The sequence below is a fragment of the Rhagoletis pomonella genome, unplaced genomic scaffold (assembly GCF_013731165.1).
Source record: "Rhagoletis pomonella isolate Grant_MI unplaced genomic scaffold, Rhpom_1.0 Rhpom_scaffold_00001, whole genome shotgun sequence".
In the NCBI taxonomy this organism is placed as follows: Eukaryota; Metazoa; Arthropoda; class Insecta; order Diptera; family Tephritidae; genus Rhagoletis; species Rhagoletis pomonella.
In genome coordinates, this window is record NW_023458555.1 from 17,918,235 (window position 1) to 17,940,086 (window position 21,852).

The window sequence follows — 21,852 nt, forward strand, 5'->3', positions numbered from 1 at the left end:
GCAAGTGGACTTTCCGACTCTGCATTTAATTTCAACTACTTTAAAATGAATTTGGTTTCTTTTGAATACGATTGCGTTCTGGACTTCACAGATGCTTTTTTATACTTCCAAGACAAAATTGTTTTTTTTTTGAACAAAAAGAGTATAAGTATTCGAAACATTTACTCATTTCATTTGTTTTAAAGTCGTCTTTCAATTAGTTGATTTAAAAAAAAATCACTTGTTTCCGTCAGGGTACCGACCCACTGCGCAAGCATTGAACACATCCAGTTTATCAGGACAGCGTCCACTCCATTCCCTAGGGCCGAGTTCCATATGCTATCGAAGGTGGCATTATAGAGAGCACACTCACGGCTCTACAAAAATTACCAAACCGAACTCCACCTTGGTGATGGCATTGCTTATTCAAATTGCAAAATTTTCCCATCTGATAGGTATGTTGATGCGAAGGCCAAGGGTTAGATAAACGCACGTCTCTACGAATACGCAACTCAACCACTCTCTTCTAGGCATTTCAGCATGAAGGACATCATGCTAGTGGGCCTGAAGCTTTTTTGAAGGGATGTTTTCCAAGAAAGCCAAAATATACCATCCCAACCGGCGATTTGAAGCTGTCAATGGAGCCAGTAGCATATCATATGGCATCACCACTCGCTATATTTCTAGCAATAAACCAGTTGATCTAGAAACAGTGGCTCTCACATTTCCTCCATGGAGGCTACTCCTTGTTCAGTTTCTCTTTCGTGTTCGGAGCTCAGCGCAGAAGCATTACATTATTGTACCTTGTATTAAAATTTATTCTTTTGTATGTTAGTCAATAACGAAGAAAAATAAACAAAAAAAATAAGAATTAGTCGTTTTTAACAGCAACTTTATGAAATTGGTAGGTACGACATACTTAAATTTCTCATAAAACAAAAACACATATCCAATTAGCAGAGATATGTATGTTCGCGCGGCACTTTGAAGAATTGAAAAAAAAATTGCACGTTCAAGCTTTAAAAATATTTATCTAACAATGTACTTAAACCAAAATACATACATTTTTTGTGTACAATTTTTATGTTCAAACATAAACGCTGATTCTCGGCCAAATCTAAGATGTACTTGCAAATTCTCGTACACTGTAGGTAATTGTGTACAAGCGGTTATAAAAAAAAATCATGGATGGGTTCATGTGCCAATTCGCGCAAGAGCGGTATATCTAACGATGTGTACATATGTGTGTGTGTGTGTCGATTCCCTGTAGGGAAACCCCGAACTGGTGAACCAAATTTACCACCAAAAACGAACCGGTCCGATAGTAACTAAATTGCCACCAGTTCAAAAGCAGCGAGATGTGGTACTTTAAAAAAAAAAAGCAAGTTTATTTTTAGAAATCTATAACGAAAATGATGAACTCTGCAGTAAATTGGTTCAAAACTATAGAAAACGGGGCACAAAGCGAACTAGATCCCATCTGCCGAATATAGGACTGCTCCTGAACTATAGAAAGGGTAATGCAGCGGGGGACAATTTCCAATTCCTATCACATCGCCGTGTTAAATTCGCCAGTTGTTTGCATGCAAATACAAAATTTATCGCCAACTAGTAGCGGATCTATGTAAATGTAGGTACTAGAAGCGCACCAGTTCAGAACTAGAGATTTTCCCCACAGGGTTTCTGTGTGCGTGCTTGCTGAAGTTGTAAAAAATCGCCATAATATGAAATTTAAACGTGCGAATATGTCTTCAGGGTTTTTCGCGAGAGAATTGTCAATGTTTCACCAGATCGGCCGCGGCGGGCCGGCAAGTCTAGTTTGCTGACTGTTGCCTTGCCGCCGAGTCGTTCTTGGCGGCACTCTATGTTATTGAGGTGTAAGTTTTTGCAAAGTCAGTGCAAAGCGGACAAGTAAATAATAGTTTTATGTGCAAATGTGCGAATATCAAATGTGTTAATGCGCTGAATGTGTATATTGTGAAGTTTTTTAAATTTTTTTCTTCATATTTTTTTTTTTACTACTTCAGTGCCTCAAGCTGTTCATATTCAGGGTTGCCACTTTGCTAAATTGTTACCAAAATTGGCAGAAAAAATTTTAGTTGGTAAAAAGGTGAATTTTTGCTCATTTTGGTAAATTTTGTTGAATTATTTTGTTTGAAAACCGAATAAAAATTTTCGCTCCCGTTTTATTTCTTGTAGTTATGATTTTATTACAAATTTCTTTTCAAAAGTGCAGTCTACTTTATTGCATTGATTTTCGAATAAATGTATGTATTTATATCGATAAAAGGCGAACATATCGCGCTTCATTCAAAATTTGTTTTACTAGAATTTCGAGGAGCTTTTGTTTGCCTAAATATTTTAAATGATTATTTAAATAAAAAGAAAAAATGGACAGTTATGTAATTAGGCACTTTGACTGTTCGCAAAAAAAAATTAAATCAACGCCATTTTTTATCAGTGGCAATTTTGAAATGAAACACAAAATACCGGTGGCAAAAAAATTAAAAAATACTAGCGGGAATTTTTAGCTGCACATTGTTGGTTATGCTCAAATATTGTGGGCTATAAAGTTCCATACCTAAAATTGTTCAAAAAATTCTGAGTATATAAAAACGTTGAAATTTATACGAACATTTTTTGAATTTTTCTAAGTGTTGTCTTTAGTAAGAATCCTTGATTTTTAAGTGTTTGGTGCAAACAATATTCTTATAAAAAATACCAAAAAATTTTTGCTTTGAAAAAAATGGTGAATATTAAAAAAAATCCCCAAGGGGTATTTTGAGCCACTTTATTTATCTATAATAGCTCCAGTTGACGTTTTTCTCAAATGATGAAGCTCCGCTATTGCCTTTAGTTTCATCACTTTCGCTTTTGGTTGAATGGATATCATCCACTTGATGGTAAGTATTTTTTTTTTTTCAGTGGCAACCCTGTTCATATTTGCTCTTCATATACCTATGTATGTATGTATGCATATGTGCGCAAGTGCTTGTCTTATGCATACTTCGAATATGCACAAATTCTCATAAATACATATACATATGTATGTATGTATTTCACATGTGTCAACCATTTAATTTTTTTCACATCCAACTGCGAATACTCAATGCAACAGACACTCCCAGTGCGGCGAGCAATGTTATACTGCTCTTGAAATAAATTGCAGTACAGCATTTGTGGTGTTTGGCTTTTATATGTATGTACGTATATGCACACAGCATTTGCATATGTATTAATAAATCCGCCAGGAGCACAGAGGCAAATCCGGGCAGAGGCCTCTAAAATTATTAAATTAGAAATTTAAGGCATTAAGATGCTGGTAGATTGAAAAAATTATTATTTCTTTTTTCATTAATGACTTGTAAAAGAATTTATAGTTTTTACACTCTTACACCCCCGAGCGTCCTAGAAGACAATCTTCTTCTCCGGCTAGAATTTTGAAGTGTGTTTTTGTACAAATCAAACCTTTATTGTGAATCACTTATTTAAAAATATTTTTTATTTCCCCAATAGCAGTTATAACCCAAGGTTTATTTTTTACGTTGTTTGATAAACGTTGTAAGATGAGAATATTGACGGAAACGGGGATGGAGAAGGAAATAAAGATTTCGCAAATAAAAGAGGAGGAATAAAAAACTGGTATCAGACAACGCAAAAATAAACGTTGGATAATAACTGTTATCAAGCAACGTAAGAAATAAACGTTTGGAAATAACTTTTATTGGCGACGGAAAACATATTTCTCCCGCATAACAGTTATCCGACAAGGTAAAAACTAAACGTTGGGTTATAACTCTTATCGGCGAAATAAAAAAATTTTTCTCAACTAATAACTCTTATGGAACAACGTTTTCCGATAAAACGTATAACTGTTATGTTCCTGTTCTACATATATAAATAATAATTTTGATAAATGATGATTAATCGAGTGTTGAAAAATTTCCGACACTGTAGGTAAGCCCTTAGTAAGACTTGGCGTTTGAGAACGTCTATGGTACTTTGGACATACACGACACTCATACGTAGCTTTAGGGCCGTTTTCTAATGTAAGCAGTAAAGTTGCCTTTACTAACAGGGCAGATAAATTGTTTCTCACTTTAAAGTGTTTTCGTTTTCTTACCTTACCGGTAAAAATAAATTTGTTATTCCGTACAGTGAAACTTCACTAAATTTCCGAGAGTGAAACTTCACTACATTCGTCATAAAATTTTAAAGATTGGCAATGCAACATAAGCCAAATTAGAGCAAGAGCATTTGTTAGCAAAAACCAAAACCTTGGTGGAAATATCTAATATATCTGACTCATGAACCAAAACCAAACAAAAATTTAAAGTTGGGTACAAATTTTAAAGGTTGCATCGGGTGAGCAACAGTTTATCGATTCGAGAAATTAATGCGCTGATGAGAAAACGAAAACTCATATATCGAGACGATAAAGTGGCCGGTAAACTAAAGGTTAGATGAGAAAACGGCCCTTAGTCAGACAAATCGTCGCCTATTCCTCTGAATTATGGTGGCGCAGAAGCTGAGTCAACAGCACAGTTTCTATGCTACATGGGCGCCTTGAGTACAAGTTCGACGGCGATTCTTAATGCTATATAGGTTTTTCTACCCCTAGATTTACCTGGAGTCTCTATTGAAAAAGTATACTTCGTTTCCTATAACACACTCTCTTGTTGTAGCTCTCCAAGTAAATATTTTCTATAACGAGGGATGGCAGACTGAAAATGGGACCGGAGCTGGATGACAACTGTACTAAAAATTTATATTCTTTACCGCCGCAGAAATTGGATAAAGCTCGAACTCAAGTTGGTACCGGAATGCTGTGGTGTTCAAGACCATGAACTGCCTGGTAAATTGGCGAAGCTAAACAAATAAAGTGTTTGCTAAACGGTGTGGGGTGAAATTCATTTTCAGAAAGGTAGCCTTGATAAGACTGATTACAGAACGCAATCCATGAACGCGGCATATGGTCACCATGGGTATCAACTACGACGCACTTTGGTCCTCTTTCTCGGAGGATGAGTATAGTTCAGAGCATTTTCTATGCCGTTTCCCGACTTTCGATAGACTGATAACGATGAGGAGTTTTGATTTCCCATACCCAACTGTCACGAAGTTTCATCCTTACTGTATTGGAATTGGAAAGCTATGCCTTGTTGCATGACCAATTATTTTGGTTTTCCAGCATACAACAATTTCATTGCATTCCAAAGAAGGTTGGGTGCGCCATAACTGTGCCTTTGACTGTTTAGGTAACTGAACTCCACTACATGGATCTGATGAAATCTGGGTTTCGTTTTATCTTAAATTGCGAGTTTTATTTTTCAAATGGCCCTTGGTCAATGCTTATTAGGGTGATGTATGTCAGTACTCGCCACATCAACCCACCAATCAAAGGATTCAAAAACCAACTACGACTAAAGTCTCTTGGTATCGAAAAAATTTTGGGTTATTGGCCAGATTAAATGCGAGCAAGAAATATAGTCGTAACAGACCTCGCAACAGCAACCACGGAAACAGATTAGACATTGTCCCTCAGCTCACCATACTAAAAACAAATTTCTGATCCGTATATCCTATAAGGAGATGTAATCAGGGAATATGGGTCTGTAAGAATTCATAGTTTGCAGACAAATGCATGAAGAAATATGATTGCAATAGAGTTTCTTAGGCCGAGCTGAAGGTTTTTTAAGGCCGCCTAGGAACGTCGAGGCATACTCCCCACTCGTCATGTGAATATTGTCTCCGATGCCAATGATATATACTCGACATCCTGACTCTTTCTCAGTTTAAGAGGCGTCGGTTAAGATTCTATAATATGTATGCAAGCTCGATGTCAGTATTGGGGCTAAGCCAAGTTAGTATCTCTTCAAAAAAGACTACGATAGTGTATTATCTTGTCGCATTGAAAGACGCTGAAGCCTGTCCATATCTCTGTCTCCAGTTATTTCCGATCCTTCTATACTGCGAGAATAAGGAGGCGAAGCAGACGAGCTATTTTCCTTCCCACTGTTCTTCTTCGAAGAGCTTTAAGATCTTAAGCATAAAGAAAACTGAAACCTGCTGAAATTAGTCCCTGGTGCTCCGGTTTTAAGAAAATATTGGAACGTCCAACTAACATAACCCCACAGCCGAGACCATAGGGCCCTAATTATACTGTGCTAGACGAAGTCAGTGTGCAGCCAACGTAGCCGAGTGGTTAGATACGGGTTAGGACACAGATCACTCCTGGTCAACAAAATGTATTTTTTTTTAACGTTCATGCCACGGCAAGCCTGTTTACTTATGCCATGAAAAAGCTTCTCATAAAAAGAGTTGGCTTTTTGCCGCCGATAAAAACTATAGGCCACACTATTTATGTAAATAGACTAATTTTTATTTATTAAAGGCTAAATCAATAAGTTGTACACCAATAGCAAATCCTACGTTCAATAGAGGACCTTGACCAAAAGGCCTACTAAGGGCCACATACACAGTGTAGAGTTAGCTGGAATTCACCTGTGAACTATTGAAAGTCACTGATGAATAAACGTTAACTCTCACCGTAAAAACATACCAAAATTGAATCATAAAAAAGCATCTGTCAGACTATTATCTGCGCTAAAAATTGTAATATACAATTTGTTAAATCGAGCCCATCAAAAGCGATCGGTATCAGTGACACAAAAATTGCAACAGCTTTAGCACATTTATGGCGGAATAACCAGCGCATCCAGGGACGTTTTTTTTATTGTAGATACAAATTTATATTTTGTACGTGTATGTATGTTTGTGTGTATTTGGGCCGGTCTTATAGACAATGTGTATCAACGTTGGCGGCAGTGTTGCCACGGACACATTTTTTTACCTACCAAAATCTCCTACCAAAACGAACCAAAAGTTACCAAATTTTTTTTTTTAAGATTTTAATTATTTTTTTCATTTCATTTCAATTCATTCATTTCAATTTTTCATTTTTTTATTTTATTTCAATTCAAGTTTATTAAAAATATAGATAATACAACACTTAGTAAAACTAAACCACAGCTAAATAGTACAATAAAAATAATATAACAATTCATTTTTCTATACAGGCTGATATAAATATATGTCTTTTTACACATACTTTTTGTTATTATTATTATTACGTCATAAATACTCGCGCTGTGACCTGAGAAGGTCTATTGTGCTGAACCCAGCCCCAAAACCTGCAGTCCGTCTCTACAGAAAGCCGCATTTTATTCAAATGGTACCTTAACCCGCAGTGTCCTGTCGGGATGCCAGTAAGAGTTCTAAGACTCTCCCGGCTAAGTTCAAGGAGTCTTTCGGAATTCCTCTTGGAAGGACTTATGAATCTCTTTGATTGTCTCATTCCCTATTCACTTCCGCCAGTGGGCAGCAATCTGAGATTCTTCCCAGCCCCTAAGTAGTTCCACACTGTATCCTTTAGATGTACCACACAAAAGCCCAGGAAAATTCAAGGGCATTTGGGTACCAGGCTTTGCGAGACAGTCAGCCCTTTCGTTGGCTTCAAATCCTTCCTCTCCCGGAACCCACCACAGCGCTACGCCATTGTGGGCACCCAGGTATTTCAGAAGAGTTTTACGGCTGCCTTAAGCCATGCTGCCGTTTTAAAAGAGTCTAAGGCCAACGCTTCTTTTCCGACATAACATTTTTTATAGCCCTATTTGTTTTTCTACGAAGGCATTCGCGAACACAGGCTCCGATTTCGAAGGCTTCCGCCTGGAACATGGTTGGGTATGTGCCCATTAACTTTTCTGGAATCTTGGTCCAAGTACACCTACCCCAGCACTACCGTCGTCCATGCATTGGTATCCCATATTTCGAACCCTTCGTCAATAATTGTTATTATCGCTTCAGAGTTTTCTAGAAATTCTGACCTTAAGAACCTCCAAATAACCCCGAGATCTCCACTTTTCCCGCTTATCATTTTGGGCAGCCGTATATCGCTTTAGCAAGCCTCTTTCAACCAGAATAGACAAAGGAGGAATGGCTGTAATGACACCAAGGGCATCTGTTGAACAGATGCGCATAGCTCCTGTGATGACCACGCAGAACAGTCGGTACAGCTCCTCAATGTGGCACCCGCGTTTACTTGCCAGTTTTGGTAGGAAAAGCACAAGTGTGGCAACACTGGTTGGCGGAGAAGTGTCAATGAAGCAGTAAGCTTCGAACGTTAACAATTATGTACGGGTAGTATACGGGTGGTATGTGTGAGTGTGTGTGTGTATGTGTGCTTGCTAGCCATGTGTCAATACCATTCATTCAGTCAACAAAAGCCAGTAAAAAGCGTCAAAAAAAGAAGAAAAAATCCAACATTTTGCACGCTTAGTGCACACATAATAAACTATGCACACGCATACACTCAGCAAATACACGGATAGGGAAAAAATTAAATGCAAATATCAAAAAAAAAAGTATGAAAAAATCTCAATATCTCGCATGATGTTGTATCTTGACCTTGAAATGCTTTCCATTCGAAGCGACAATGAGTTGAACGTTCGAATGCTGGTTTGCTCATTCGAATGATTTTTTTTTTTTTTTCAATTCGCTTTTGTAATTTTTTAAGGCGTCGCGACGCTTGCAAACGCACGCACGCATGGATGCTTGGGACATCGGGCAAGTAAACAACGTTTAAACTTAAGTTATTGTACCCAGCAAACAAAATGAAATGAAATTTTAAAAGCCTTGTGTCATTAAAAATTTTAAACCTGAAAGTAACTAAGATGCTGGGTTTTGATTACCAGTTTTTAAGAAATACTGAAATCGAAGTCAACGGAGACTGCCCTGCATGAAGTAGTACGCACAATTGAGAGTTCGCTCTACTATGAAGGTAGCCTTAAATATTGTCAGTGCAGTGTCCAGTGATGAGGCACTTATGGAAACAGGGATTCATCACTGCGTCCAGACTTGTAAAATATCTCTATGCAACCAAGAGAATGTTGGGCACTGGATGTACACGGCTACAGTCCAACCCAGCCGAGTTCTTGCAGGGCTTAACTGTATTTTCGGATGGGCCGAAGATGGAATTCAGAAGTGGTGCAGGGGTTTTCATGGAGCAGTACAAACTAAAGTCATTACTCAACCTACCGGAAAGGAGGTAGCGCACGAACTAGCAAGGAGCGGCTCCGCACTGAATGTTTCCCACGCGGTGAAAATGGGCGCCTCGCTCAAGGAGATTAAGACAAAAATTACCAAAAATGTATCACTCGAACGCCAAACAGAAGTGGGACTACACAGGATCTTTCAGGATTACATGGCAGTTCTGGGTATCCTACGACCCACCTAAATCCAAAGCTCTCTAACGAATGAGTAAAATAGATGCCTACAAATTTACTGCAGTGTGCACAGGGCACTGGTACGTCGGGGTGCATGCCGAAAGAATAGGACTGCCCTTCAATAGGTTCTTCCGCAAATGCGATAACCCTGGCTCAAAAGAGACAGTCGAGCACTTTCTGTGCGAGTGTCCAGCCCTCGAAAGGATGAGACTAAACCATTACTTCAGCTGCCTCTATGGTGACAATCCACTTAAACCAACGAACCAACCAACACTCCAAACATAAAAGCTTAAGGTTGAAAAGCAGTAATCGCAATCGACAATCGACTCTCACACCTTTCCCGCTCATTACGTATCACCACCGAATAAGTAGTCGGAATTCAGCTAGCTCGAAAGAACAACTGGTACGAAGACTAATGTCACGAATCTGTAGAGAAAAAGATGCCACATACAAAGCCAATTACGACCTAAAAAGGTAATCGAGATGTATTTGCAGTAAAAAGTAGTGAGACGACGAAATACGGCTGACAGCAAACACGCATGAAAATTTTATCAAAAAGTTAGGCGACCTTCGGATGGTTCCAAGACCAAGCCAGCTTCTTGTAAGGATAAGCATGACTGATGTCGAGAGTATATTAAATTATGGCGACAACAATTTTCCATGGGGTTTTATAGTAACAGCACTGAAACCTGTGTAGAAGGTGAACCTCAGCACCTAAGGTTTCTTAATTTATTCCGTAGCACTTTGGGCGGAAGGTTGATGTTAAGCTTGCTTTGGTAACAGCACCTTTTAGCTTTGCTTCAGTGGCTCTGTTTTGCAGAAGTTTAAAAATGACATTTATGTGTTTCATGCTCTAATCGCTTGAAACCCTCCCTGTAAAGTCCGTTAAGGTAGGTGCCAAATTATAGTCAGTAAAATTGTCTTCTGAGACAAAAACTGCGGTTGAAAATTTAATTCTTTACCAAAGCGTGAAAACTTTAATCCACACTAAAAGAGTATTTGGGGAGAGATGAAGCGAAATCCTGGTTGTAATTTTTCTGCTAAGTATGGATGCTTACATTTGGGTGTAAAAGTTGGGTTTTCCTAGATCAAATTCAATGGCATTTGTCGACAAATTAGTGAAAACAATTTATCAAATGGGACTAAAAATCGGTCTATCGATTATTCTAGATAAGAATAGGTCCTCAGTCATGTAGATACGTTGCATTATCGGCTATTTGACCGTTTCTGCCCTAAATATAAGGGAATAAATTTGTGACAAAATATGTCGACAAATTTTGTCGTCAAAACCAGACTTAATTCTCCACTCTTCTTTTTTAAGATGGCGGTGAGTCCCCAAAGCTCCGGTAAACAGGTTCTACACTTACAGTATTGGAAAATAGTTGACTTCCAATCAAAAAATCGTCAGCTTTTCGTAGTTTAACGGTAATGTTCATTGGGTGTAATGAGTAAACTGACGCAGGGATAAGCATGCGTGACTAACTCACCTGTGCGTTGTTAAGTAAGCGGAAAATACCAGCTGCTAAAAACTCGATCTACACTTGCAGTTTTGGTTTCAAGTTTAACTTTCAATTTTTTACAGGCTTCCTTGTTCTCGAGTTGCAACACAAAAACAAAACTTTTTTTTATGCACAATCACTTTTTTGCTACTTACGCGAAACAACAAATTATTAAGCCGGGTTCAAGAATTTTCGAAATGATACAAATCACGAAAGCAAACCGCAAATTAAAAGTTCTACCGTCGCGTCGTCGTTGACCTTTCGACTATACAAAAATCGTAAGCAATGAATCAGGAACTTGTTATGCACAACGAACGAAAGCAACTTGAATTGTTTATACTTATTTTGAAGTTTTTTTCTTCTTTTGCAAAATTTAAGTTTTTTCTTGCGAAGTTTGCCAGTTATTGCACAAAATCACGCTGACTAGCGCTTAAATCTGCATGCATAAATATGCACGTACTTTAGGGTGCAACACACTCGATACAAAAAAAAACTCGGTACTGTTTTTCCAGCGGAAATATAAAATTTATTATATTTTAAGACTTAAGCCAAAATATTTTGGAAAAATATTAAGATTTAAGATAATATCACTTCAGATGATAGAAGCTATCTAAGCTTAAAGGTTTGCATAAACATATTTAAAAAGTATATCAACGAAATAAAATACATTGAGAAATTTTTGGAGATATTTTAAAATCGATCTGGCTCACGTAAATCTCAATATTTTTTTCGAAATATTTAGACGGACGTCTTAAAATATGATAATTTTTTTTATTTCACTGGAAAACCCGACACTTTTCCTTTTGGAGATGCGCCCTAATGTACATACATACATATATGTATATTTATGTAAATGCAAATGTCCTCATAGAAGTGCTAACTTGTAAGCGCGTCTGCGCTCTGGCATAAAGAATTGTAACAGAAACTAAACACGTCCGACTTGTTTTCAAACTGTTGCAATAAAAGCAGTGGCATCAACAAAGCAAACGCGCAGAAAGAAGCAAAAAATAAAATACGACAGATATTAAAAAACATACACAAAACAAATCAAAATGGGTTGCTTAACGCGGAAAATCCATCAAAATTAAGCGTAGCCAATGAACGCAGAATGAATTACCGCTAAACAATTACCAGAATCGCCAGTTTCGTAAAATTCAATCGAAATCGAATTTCTGCACTTGATCACTTGTTCAACAAATTCTCAATTTTATTTCGTTACTTGTTTTGCAGTAAACTTTAACTACGCAACTGTATCGAATTTATCGTGCCGACTTATTAGAAACGCGCAAGTTTCTGAACCGATGTTCAGATGAAGACTGAATGCTATCTACGCTGTTTGAGCCGAGAACAGCAAATCTACTTAACTTGGCTAGATCGCTAGCGGCAGCGCTTTGCGTACGGCTGCACTGTCTGCTCTACGTTAAAACAGCGTAGTCATTCGTTTTAGTTTATTTTCTTTATTTTTAATTTGTTTGTTTTCTACTTTTATAAATACATACATGTATCAGATCCCCTTGCCCAAGTAATCGACGCGATCTTGACGAGTAAGCTTGACCACATGTGCTGTGTTGGAAAAAAAACCCCGCTTAGCCGCTGACTGCCAAGTAGCGTGCTGTAAATAAAAACTCAACTCCCCTCTTTACTTAAATATTTGATTCCCTTTTGCGTTGAGCTTTTTTGTGCTTCTCTTATTAGCCAGCGGCGAGCATTTTAAGCATAAACCGTATTTGCGCCGCAAGCTCAGAATCTGTCTTATGACAGCCGAGTGCTAAACTTTACTTTCATTTAGCTTTAAGCTTGACTCAACTTGCGTGCAGCAGCTGTTCATGATCGCCGCTAGTTGCTTGTGCTTTTGCAAAACACTTTGTTAAGTTAAGCTTTACAGCCGTCGTTCGAATGGTTGCAGTCTCTACTTCAGTTGACTCTGCAACACAGGGGGCACGAATTGATTTATAATTTTCTAAGGCCGTTTTCACATTAGCTGACAAAATGAAACGGAAAGCCTGGTGTGCCGGTGTTGTGTCGTTAATGGCGATGCGCAATACCGCCTTAGTGGGCAAAAATTTTTAAATTCCTTATATGCAATATGAACGTGTTTCATATTTTTGTAAAAGCATATATGTATTCACTAAAAATAATTAAGCCGATAATTCATGTCGGTATAAAAATTCTATTGCATGAATCTCGGCCTGAATTACAATCAGCGTAAAAAAATGCATTATCTAACGTTTTGACGATTTCATTTATTTATGCTTTCCATACCAATTTTTTCTTATTTTTTATAAAAATATGGTCCTTCGGCAGCAAAAACCACAATCATACATTTTTTTAATTTCACACAGAACTGGAAAATGCAAGAAATACCAAGAAATTTGCAACGAAATTTAAAATTTTTCTATTAATTTTTTTAGTTAAATTGTAAACTATAAGGAACATTTTTATTTAAAGTCGCCTAAAATTACCGTTAATTTTGGAGGTTTTTTTTCCAAGGGTGCTGCAAATTTTCTTCCATATAAAAATATATTTCATGTTCATGCGTTATATGGAATAAAAGGTGAAAGACTATGACAAGAAAATTTCTCTAAAATTGGCGGTAATTTTTAGAGACTTGAAACATGCACTTTATTGCACTAAAATTTAATGGGCTACAAAACTGCATACTGAAAATTTTTCTAAAAAAATTTAATAAAAAATAATATTTTGTAGGAGTACGCCAAGTAAAAATAAAAGATTCAAACTTAATTCCATGCACTTCAAGCATGATTTTTATCTATCTGACTGGCTCATGACTAGCGTATTTGTTAAAACGCTTGAAATATAATAAACTCTTTCCTACTACTTTAGAGCTTATACGCTCACATTCCTCTACATTCTACGAAACGCTTTCAATTATTTCCTCTGTATATCATCCAGCAACAAAGTCAGTGCTTGTAATCCTTTGAGCTTATCGTTGAACGCGAAACCAATTGAGCAGCGCCACTTCAAAGTAATCCACAAATCAACCGTGACACAACAGCAATCTTTCGACGAGAAGAAAACTCAAGTCAAAAGCAGTAAATAAGTGGGTAAGTGGCAAGTTTGCTAAAATTAGGTTAACTCAATCACCTGCAGGCTAACATTTTCTTTATTAAAAATAAACAATAAAAATACAAAATAAAAAAAGAAGTGAGTTATTGCAGTTTTCTGCTTTTTCAACGAAACGGATTTAGTTATATATATATATATATTTTTTTTTGTTTTGAAACAATCGCATTTTTCTAATAATAGAAAATTTCCAGTTGCACGCGCGCGCCAACAAACTGCAGTCGAATACGAAAAGCGCTGGTACTGCAAATAGTACCTATGTACGTACGAGTAGTGCAGCGCAGCTTGGAAGGTATGAATGAATGTTTGTAAATAAGTACGTGCAAGTGTGTATGTATGTATACACACATAAATGATCCCTATTGAAAGTGGGTCAATTTAAGAAGAAGAACAACAAAAAACTCAGCGCATGTGAGAATTTATTTATTTCGCTTAAACAAAAAATTTGCAACTTTTCTAATAATGAATTTCACTTTTTACGTTTTATAAGTATAGATGCATGTTTGTGTTCGCACATATGTATGTATGTAAGTGTGTGTGTGTGTGTGTGTGTGTATGCATGCAGTTCTACAAGTATGTATGCGCTTGAATGCATCCGCGTACTTAACCCGTCAACCTCATTTGCTTTTCATGCTTCGAGATAAACTGTTGATGCCTTTATGAAATTCTCCTCTTCTATTTTTGTTTTCATTTTCAATAAGCATCTATTGTTTATATACTGATATGTATGTACGTAGGACAGCGATATATTTTAAACTAAAGTTCGAGGCTTCGCTCAGAATACGTTTTTCACTCAAATTTCTTGGTTTTAATGCAAAAAAAAAATTAGCTTGTTTTATTTTTATTGAATTTTTTCAAGAAAATTTGCTACTACTTTGTAAATGTACAATATGCTTAAGTCCTTCGATATCTAATTGACAGGGTTTAATTCTGGGGCTCTCAAACTTTGAAGATAATGCAGCCCTTACTTTATAAGGTACTTTTCATTTTATGCAACGCCAAATTACTAACCAAAAATCAAAGGCACTGCAATTCAAATATGAATAAAGACTTTTACTAGAAATAGTATACATACCTACTTTAAATTTTAATGCGAAGAATGAAATTGTTTCACTGCCATTAAATATCGAACTATATTGTGTCTGAAAGCTGTTTGGGCATTTCTGGGATAGCGTCCAATTTTGACCTGAATTTTTTTTTATAAATGTAAGCTGAAACCCCCGTTTCATAACGAAACGTTGTGGCAAAAAGAAGCAAAGTTAAGATAGACGTTTATGCTACTCTACTTCATGGTATTCACTCCCAACACTAACCCAAAACTTGTTCGGAGGAATAGGCTTCATAAATGTTTTTTGTATCTATTCGATATCACTACTACCTTGCGAAAAATAATCCGACAAAGATCTCGGGAAGTAGTTGGTTGCCCTGTTTTAACATTTAACATTTCATTTGGCAATTCATCGCGTTACTGGCGATAATCAATCCATAAATAAAACTTTCTTTCAAAGGATGATAATTTGTCTCTCGCCAAAAATGCGGCTGTTAATTTTTCTGGAAAAAATTTTGTGATTTCACTGATCTTTTCAAAAGTGTTATACGCCGGATATTCGAATAACAGTTATAATATTTACACGCTAAGTGTTTGGCCGAGCTCCTCCTCAAATTTTTGATGTGCGTCTTGACGTTGTTACAGAAATAGAAGGACCTGCAGCTTTAAGCCACCTTCGAATGGCTAATTAGAAGTTGTTTCGTGGCAGAAGCACATTTGGAGGTTTGCCATTGCCTGCAATGACCTAATAACCAGGCAAGTGTAAACAACCACAATATTAAAAAAAAGCATTGCTCGTTTTAAAACCATTCATATTTCACCTGTAATTATCTGAAATATATGCAGAAACATATGCCAGTAGTTTATTCAATAATAATTTTTGCTCGCCGATTCCGTGTTCCTGCTTACAAAATATTTCGCAATTGGCATATTTTGGGTTGGGATTTTTTCACGGTATGAAAAGGTATCTGCAAACGATGGTAAATGCCTTGGAAGGTTTCATATTCAAAAAAAAAAATAATAATAATAAATGTTGATACGCGCATAATTTAACAAAATATATTTTCCATAAAAAACAGGAATTATTCCGGAAAAATTTCCGCATTTTGTTATTTCGGTTTCAATTTTTAACTTTTTGGACTACATATATGACCAAACTAAATTTAGTTTCAAATACAAACCTTCCCAGTATATAAAAAAAGAGAGCACATATGTTGGGTTTAGAATTTTAAGAGTTCGGTTTAGATTTTAAATGCAACAATTTTCTATTTCGGTTTAGATTTTAAAGAAAATTTTCTATATTGAAACCTAGAAATACTAGAATTGAAACATTTTAGTTTGATTTTTTAACAAATAGGACTTATACTTTAATCTACGAACTTTTTGGTTTTAATTTTAAACCACTCATAGAAAACATAATTTTCTCGGCAGCTTGAACTAAAATTTAAACCAGAATATATTGAAAACTGCTCAAAACTATTTTGACTGGTTTAAAAAGTAGACTATAACAGATTAAAAAGGCATCAGTCCCAGCTCGGTTTAAAAATTAAAACCAAAATTTTGACCGTGTAATCACCCACGATATTCAAAATATGCGGGCTGAAAAGACTCCAAGTGTGTTATTGGATTGTCCGATATTTTGGGAAAACATGTTTAATGCCGTTCTTGTTTTCCATGTACCTATCAACGTGAATTTTTTATGTGTTCACAAAATTACTAAGAATCAAAAAAGGGCCAAAAAAGTCAGAACCCTAGTATTTACAGTGTTTTTATTATTGTAGGAGAGGACGTCCAAATTCCATTCCACAAATAAATATAGTAATAAAAAAGGCAAAAAGTGGAACGTAATGTTTCAAAGAGTCACGGCGAAATGTGAAAAATTGTGGATCATATCGCCAGTGTACATATTTTTGCGATATGAGGTGGAGTTGGCGTGTTTAGGACATTTTCAAAAAACATTGTCCCGGTTTTGAGTAACACAAATCTGGCAGCCCTAATAAAATTTTAATTTGATGATAAGGAGCGAAATTTGAATTTGTGCGGGTAGCTTTTTTTTTCGCCGGCAGATATTTGTGGACCTTGTATATACCTTGAATACCACTTTCTCTTCTTCAATGAAAAATTCGCTGTTTCCGCGCATAATTAACTCTTAAAACATTTTTATTATTTAAATGGTGTTGAATGCAACGCCACATACAACAAAGTATTTGTATCAAAGAGCTTGTCTGTAAATATTTATACTTTGTATACTGACTTTATCAATTTGCCACACTTTTCACTTTTGCAAGAACGATCCATCAAATTGGCTCCACATAAATGCCATTCTGCATACAATGTGTACATATTTATGTATGTACATTAGAGTGGTCCGAAAATGCATGTGAAAAAGTAAAGTCAGAATTTAAATACTCTCACCCCCTTGCAATGTTTTATATCGACAAAAGTATGCCCACATTTTTTTTATTTGGAATTACAAGATATTCAAAGCGCTTAAAGTTTTCCATGTATTTTATATGGAGAATAAAACAACTATTCGTAGAAATGGTATAGAATTCTTAAAATCAATATTTTTCGATCGGAAAACTGTGCTGCTATGCAGGAGAATTCCAATAATAATACCCAATTGCTTATTAAACCATATTTTCATAGTAATTATAATTTACAGGTATTAAAATTCCGACTTTACTCTTTTTGGGCAACCCTAATGTACATACATACATATACTTGAAATAGTGTGAATGCTTGTATGTCCTTTAAATGCAGCACAAGCATCTTCTTATCAACCCGTCAATGCGGCGAAACTATCATAGCGACGGCGGGCATACAATGACCAGCACAATATTTTTTTTGTTCAGATGTGTGTCTATGTATGTACATATATAAGTGGTGGGCAATAAAATAGAAACAATGGGAGAATAATATATGTAGTTCTAGCAAAAAATGTAACTTTATTAGCCAATCATTCACCCGAGAGATACTCCAACACGGTTGTCAAAACTCAAGTGGATGGCTTTGAGTACTCTAGTACTCTATTCGGCGCGACCAAAAACAAACTAGCAATCCTTCAACGTAACAAGTATTTGGATGTACGCCCAGACGCTTCTGAAAGTAACAAAAAAGTCCGTTCTTCTGTGTGAAAGCGAGTGGCATCTTATATGCTATCCGAAACCTGCATTTGGCGAAGGCAAATCAGAAAACATCGCCTACTAAAACCAAAATCTGCACCTGCGAGAGGTTTGGCTCTAAAGGGCAGCAGTCGCCCACGAACCCAAGACTCTTAGATCCTCCAACAATCGCGGCCGGAGAATCATAAAGGGGCCCCCACGGCCTTTAGCAATCTCACTATAAATAGGGTGGGAAAGTGTTCCCTTCATAATTTAAGTACGTTCTGGACATCTAGGACCACTAGGTCGCTATGGTTGTTCTTCGACTAATTCTCTAATTCTAAAGTCTCCAAGCACGATTTTAATGTCATGGCGGGGGCAACGCTCGTATGTGCGCTCCAAGCGCTCATGGAAGAGATCCTTGGATGCCTCATCTTTTTCTTCCGTCGGCGCATGGGCACAGATGAGCGAGATGTTGAAGAATCTAGCTTTGATGCGAGAGTTGTGGCTAGACGCTCGTCCATTCAGGTGAACGCCAGTACTCGGCGATGGTGTCTTTTTCCCACCACAAATCCAACACCGAATTTGCGTTCCTGTACGTGGCAACTATAACAGATGCAGATAGCAAGGTCCCCTCCGTAGAAACATCTGCGATTTTTCATTAAAATTTGTCCAACTAGCGGACCGGTTTCTGCTGGACTTAAGCCGATCAGTCGCAGCACCAAAATTTCTCGTTTAATATAGCCGCTGAGCAGAGAGTGGAGGATCCAAGCCTCACTCCCTTTTTCTCTCCATTTCCTCTGCCCATTTGAACTATAAGTAGTCAGCACTTTAAGCTTTGAAAACAATATGTATCCATTTTATTGCCCGTAACGTGTATAATTTCACATATGTAGGTGTATACATATCTTAGTGGTGGCATGCCACAAGCCAGCTGCAGTTTAGAGTGCTCGCCTGCATACCCTAAGCTTTTAGTGCTATTTCTCCATTGTGTGCAGCGCAAAGTGAATGAGTAAGTGCGCGGATTTAACGGTTCGTTTCGTTTAGAAAAATAAATCGGTGCCGTTTGAGTGAAACAATGTATCGAAATGGCCGAAGCTGTAGCGGTGATGCGGGCAACATTGCCATAGCTCTATTGTGGCTAACTGCACTCAACGTACTAGCGACGCTAGCAGCAGCAGCAACAACGACAAATACCAACGAAGAAGCAATAATAATAACAAACAAAACAACAATAACAATAGCAACAAAAGTTGCAGCAGCATCAAATCCGCAAATCCCATATACAGCAAATCGAAAAATAAATCCAAATACCCTACCATGGCTAAAAGCGACACCGCCAGTGCCAGTAGCAGGCGCAACAGTTGCAATGCCAGTGCCCACGACCGCTACTCTGTCCACTACCGCGCCCGCGTCCACATCTACAAAATCAGTGGCAGCTTTAGGCACTGCTTCAGTTTCAGCTAAAGCTTCAGCCTTACTAGTATCCATGCCGCTGCCATTGAGTTTCACAAATGCTGCAAATTACTTCACTTTAGCTGGCAAATTTAATCCGGTTCGCAGGATGCGACATCGCCATCGTCGTCGCCGTCGCCGTCATCTGGCAGCAGCTGTGAATGCAGCTGTTGCTGTTACTACGCTTGACAGTAATCCTAATACCAGCAGCAGGACGGAAAGCACTTACAGCAGCAATAACAAAAATAGCGTACCCTTCACCACACCGTTAAATGTTAGTCAACACGCTGGCGAACTGTGCAATCGCCCCTGCGTAGCTGGCGACAGTCGCATTTGCTATTTCAAATTTGCGCTCGAACATTACCAGGTCATGGGAGTGTACGTAGGATGTACATATGAAGCAATAAACACTCATACCTAGCGTAGAAAAAAGTAACCATTGCACATATACATAGTACACGCATACATACGCACAGTTAAACATTTCCGTTTAGAAAGGTCCTTAAAAACATAAAAATCCCTTTTTCTCGCAATGCCACAAATAGCCAGCCAGCCAGGCGGTCAGGCGGTCAGGCAGCCAACAGTGTAGCACGCGGCGAGCGCGCAATAAAATATTGATTGTCGCAAAAATACCCTGACAGCCTCTGTGCTGGCTTGCTGACAGCAACATTGCAACCGGCAACCAACAACCAATAACTTCCTGAGTCCCTCGTATCCTGTTTTGTGTGCGCGCGAATGTGGCCAGGCCAGCCGTCAGCCTTCAAAGCACTTTGGACATTCCCGCATAAGCATATTAACGTGTTTTTCTTCTCGCATTTTAAAATGTTCCCGTTTTTCACTTTCCTACCATTCACATTTTTCCTGTTATGCTATTTTATTGGTCTTCCGCTAGCGTTTCCTCCTGCTGCTGCCGCAACGAATTGACCACTGCTGTTGACTAACCCACCGTTCGACCGCTATGCATACCGACCGGGTGTTTCTAATTCGCCGCCTTCCGTCACACCAAGCTACGAGCTGACCGCCAACTACGGAATGCTTTGCTTACACAATACAGCTCTGGATTGCTTGTAGCACCGCGCGCTGACGAATTGTCGCACTGCCGCACACCGTTGCATTCCTGGTGCTGCACCGCGCTTCAGACCTTCTGAACCAGTGGCATTTTTACTACACACTTAACCTTCCGAGCTGCCTCTTGCTACTGGTTGTTTTATTTTCTTCACTTCTTTCTGGATCTCTCCCTAACCAGCTGCGCGCCCTACATTTTCTGCTTTCATCTGGAATCACTGTTTTTACACCAACTGCATCTTCTTCTCCTTCTCATTTTCTCATCTATTTCTCTGACTTTCATTACTCCCTACACTTATTATTCACAATTTATGGTCTCCACAAAACAATCTGACTCCCTTCCTGCCTCACTTCGTTTCTGATTTTATCTTTTCACTTCTCTTCTCTCCCCACAGCGCTTGTGGCCACTGTTCGCTTGGCATCGCCTCCGACTGCTTCAACCCGCAATGCATCTTGGCGGATGGCTATGAAAAGGGTGTTATGAGCATTAACCGCCAGCTACCTGGCCCCGCCATTCAGGTATGTCGTGACGATTTGATTGTTGTCGATGTGGCCAACCAAGCGCTTGGTACTGCTGCTGCCATCCATTGGCATGGCCAGCATATGGTTGCAACCCCTTGGTCGGATGGTGTACCTTTTGTTACTCAATGCCCCATACATTTTGCCAACACGTTCCGTTATTACTTTTGGGCCACTGAAGTCGGTACGCATTTCTACCATTCACATTCAGGTGAGTACTTATTTTTGTCGTAAATATCAAATGACTATATACTATGTGCGTATGTTGAAGGTACTCAACTGTAAATATATTTACACTTTTATTGAGTGCTCTAAATCGAAGCGGAAATGTAAAATGAACAGAGGGTTGTAAAAGGTAGCCAAGAGGATGTTTGAAACCAAGAATGAATATCATACTTCCACTCGGAGCAAGCTTACTGAGTGTATATTAGAGATGTCTGGAGTTCAGGGTTACCAAATCTCATTTTTGTCACAATGTCGATTTAGGCGGTTTTGCAAAAACATCGACGATTTACTTTTAGAAAAAAATTAAGCATAAATAGTATTATTTTTGTACTCAAGGAAAGTTCCATGATAAATTTCTTGTTCAGAAATCGATAGGCATATAGACAGTGCAAAAAGATGCAAAAATAATTATCGAAAATAAATATAAATAAAAAATATTCTTTCATTTTTTGGCACACTGGTTTTATTACTCTAGATTGATTCGTTTTGGCAAAACGTTTAATGTTAATGCTAACATTTTGAAGTATCTTAAACTTTTAAAATGAAAAAATTCCAATTCTGCCCCTGATATTCCTCATGCTGTCATTTTT

The 21,852-nt window shown here is 37.8% G+C and overlaps 2 protein-coding genes across 18 annotated transcripts in view; one reads left to right on the plus strand and one right to left on the minus strand.

Annotated features, from left to right (window-relative positions):
• LOC118740190 overlaps nt 1–12,384 on the minus strand; it is an 89,742-nt gene extending 77,358 nt beyond the window's left edge. For 2 of the 17 annotated variants that reach the window (XR_004993102.1, XR_004993091.1), the window contains exons 1-2: nt 11,894–12,140; nt 10,751–11,027 (exon numbers count right to left, since the gene is read on the minus strand). Coding sequence is in view for 2 of the 17 variants with exons in the window: in XM_036471690.1 (XP_036327583.1) it covers nt 10,631–10,735 (105 nt within the window). In the remaining 15 variants the exon portion in view is untranslated. The other 15 variants (XR_004993095.1, XR_004993090.1, XM_036471690.1 and 12 more) reach the window with 13 other exon arrangements.
• A 6,636-nt stretch (nt 12,385–19,020) lies between these two features.
• LOC118750826 (laccase-2-like) overlaps nt 19,021–21,852 on the plus strand; it is a 13,648-nt gene continuing 10,816 nt past the window's right edge. Inside the window, exons 1-2 of the mRNA XM_036485559.1 lie at nt 19,021–19,831; nt 20,914–21,248. Coding sequence (XP_036341452.1) covers nt 19,077–19,831; nt 20,914–21,248 — 1,090 coding nt within the window. The 5' untranslated portion in view covers nt 19,021–19,076. The remainder of the gene's footprint in view (nt 19,832–20,913; nt 21,249–21,852) is intronic.